Source organism: Carassius auratus, unplaced genomic scaffold (genome assembly GCF_003368295.1).
Source record: "Carassius auratus strain Wakin unplaced genomic scaffold, ASM336829v1 scaf_tig00215400, whole genome shotgun sequence".
Taxonomy (NCBI): domain Eukaryota; kingdom Metazoa; phylum Chordata; class Actinopteri; order Cypriniformes; family Cyprinidae; genus Carassius; species Carassius auratus.
The window spans coordinates 28,053-31,200 of NW_020528067.1; the positions used below are offsets into that span (position 1 = coordinate 28,053).

At 33.7% G+C, this 3,148-nt stretch overlaps 1 gene segment (V, D, J or C); it reads left to right on the plus strand.

Annotated features, from left to right (window-relative positions):
• Positions 1 to 835: 835 nt before the first annotated feature.
• LOC113094520 (Ig heavy chain V region XIG14-like) lies at positions 836 to 1,405 on the plus strand. The segment is given in 2 exon segments: positions 836 to 900; positions 1,007 to 1,405. Coding segments are annotated over 2 exon segments (351 nt in total).
• Positions 1,406 to 3,148: the final 1,743 nt, after the last annotated feature.

Sequence of the window (3,148 nt, forward strand, 5' to 3'; positions counted from 1 at the left end):
ATGTATCCAGTTTTATAAACCTGAACAAAACAGCAGACTTGTGAGGCACAATTGTTCTTTCGATGGCATTGACAGAGCAAAAACAAAGATAATTGCAATACTGACAAAACTAATTGTAAAGTTGCTCAGTATTATCTTGTTTACTGAACTTTTGTATATAAGTAAAATCACACTGGAATTCATGTTGTTTTTCCAAAACATCCGCCTGACTGTGCAGACAGATCTGTGGCCTAGTAGGAAACACAGTTCTGCTTAAATATTGAACTGTTCCTAATATTTTATTGTTTTTAATACATTAAATAACAAGTATAAACTAAATTTGTTTGTTGAATATGAGTTGTGCTCATGCTGTTTCATTAGAGGGTGTCTGATAATTTTTGGTGTATATTCATTTATTTGCCACTTTTTCAACTTTCACTATATAATTTTGTTGATAAGCATTCAAATATAATACCTAGATTTATGAAGAGGTTCCTCAAATTTACACTACAAATAGCTATAAATGCAGCTAGTGTTAAAATGATAAAAAATATTATTAATTAAAAAAAAAAAAAAATAGGCAAAAAAAATAAAAACATGTATGCATCTTGGACGACCAATAAGAATCTCTAAATAAGCCTCCATATCAAAGAATAATAAGTTTATATTTATATTAAAAATGCATTTATTGGACATCTAAAAACCTGATGGTGCAGCAGATTATACAAGATATCAAACAGACTAAAGATTGAATGGCAAAAGAAGTTTCACATCTTGGACAACAAAATGACTATATGCAAATTCTCCATCTACTCCATGTACTAAAGAGAAGTGTGTCTTAGGCACAGAAGGAGAAATTCACATCATTTTTAATCATGATCTTCTCATCAGCTCTATTACTGCTGGTGGCAGCTGCATCATGTGAGCTTGACTGATCTTTTATTCTATCTATATCAGTGAAATAAGCTTCTGTTATCAGACATTTTGAGACATAACTAATAATACATTATTTTATTGTTATTTTCAGGTGGTGTTTTCTGTGTTGAGCTCACTCAACCTTCATCTATGGTTGTGAAACCTCAAGAATCATTCTCCATCTCCTGCAGGATTTCAGAATCAAGCTACTGCATTCACTGGATCCGTCAACCCACTGGAAAAGCACTGGAATGGCTCGGATATCTTTGTGATGGTGGTAGCACTAACATTAAAGACTCAGTGAAAAACAAGATCAGTTTCACCCAGGACACGTCCAAAAACACAGTGTTTCTACAGGGGAAGAATTTTCAGACTGAGGACACAGCTGTGTTTTACTGTGCCAGAGAGTCACAGTAAATAAACAAGCCACAGCTCTGTACAAAAACCTGAACACATGAATCAGAGATACATAATACCAGAGTCATTTCAAACCTTTCATCAGCATCCAACACCAGTCCCCATATAAATATTCTTACAGAGTCATTTACAAGCTGTGCCAGTATACAGTAATCATTAACACATAAGGATTTATTAATCCATTCACACATTTCATTCAGCTAAAAATGCTTTAAAAATATTACATAGTCATTTAACATCTATGAAAAGTTTTCTCATAAATGTCGCATATTCAAATTTATTGTCACAAATTTAACGTCACATATTAATGTATTTACATTTTTTATGCACATGTAAAAGAAGAATTGAGGCTGGAGGAGGAGTTCATGCAAAACTGTAATGTTTATCTCATAAACTGTTTCTGTTCACTGATTGTATGTGTTTTTTGTTGAAGAGCATCATTAGCAATGGCAACAATAATTAATTCAGTCCTTATACTACTGTTTTTAAATGGTTTGTTGTTTTCTTAATAATAATAATATTACTGTAAATACTTTTAGCAAGCAAATAGTTATACTTTTTTTTCCTGACTTTTCAGTTTATTATATTTCTTTATCTTCAACAGATATTCATTGTCAGACCTTCACTCAGTCTGAAGATGTGGTAAAAAGACCAGGTGAATCTTTTCGTCTGTTCTGTACTGCCTCTGGATTTACTTTCAACGGCTGGGCAGCTCTAGTGAGACAGGCACCCGGTAAAGGACTGGAATGGGTTTCAACTATCGGCACGTCCAATTCTCAGAAGCACTATTCCCAGTCAGTTCAGGGAAGGTTCACAGTGTCCATAGTTGATTCCAGCAGTCAACTGTATATACAGATGAACAGCCTCAAGACTGAAGACACTGCTGTGTATTACTGCGCTAGAGAATCACAGTGAATGAGTTCAGTGTCAAAGCAATACAAAAACCACCTTCACTGTTGACTTCACTGATGCTCCAGATGTACTGTTCCTTTCCAAGAGGTGGCGCTCTTGTCCAGCAGTTTTTGTTGATGTTACAAATGTCACTGAATGAATGTTAATTTTCTTGACAAAGAAATAGGCAGTCCAATTTATAAATTCTAAAGAAACACAAATAAACATTATACATTTAATTTAAGAAGGAAAAAAGTCCATGAGTACATCAAAATGAATGAATGTGAGAAAGAACTGAACTACAGAAGAATATTTCTGTAGTGCTGAGATCTGTGCATTTTTCATGCACTCATTATAAGGAATAAAGACTTTTGTTTAATTAGATTTTACATCTTAATTTTTTGTAAAATAGGTGTCAAGAAGAAACAAACAGAAGATATTTAATGATTTTTAATGGCTCATTTACAAAAAAGACGTCAGTGTTGTCAGTTTAATTTAGGGAAATTTTCGTTTTGTAGTTTGAATTTAATTTGTTCACTAAAAAGTATTGATGCAAATTTCCTTCCTTATGTAAACTGGTGCATGCGGACACAATAAAGAGCTATTTAAGTCCTGCGGTCTAGATAGAGTCACAGGTCCCACCTGAGAGACAGAATCATGTATTTTAGATTATTGCTAATGATTTTATCTACAGCATCCAGTGAGTAAAAGTATCAACACTATACTACGGGCTTATTAGGGAGTCTTGTAGCTGCTACTATTTAGAATATGTTCAGAGGTTTTGTGACAATAATGTGCACAACTCATTTCAGTTAATGACAGTGTTTTCAAATGTATGTTCCCAGGTGTTAATTGCATTGAGTTGAATCAGCCTGCTCTCATGGTGATAAAACCTGGAGAATCATTTTCATCGGCTTGTAAGATCACTGGATATTCAGCATCAGGA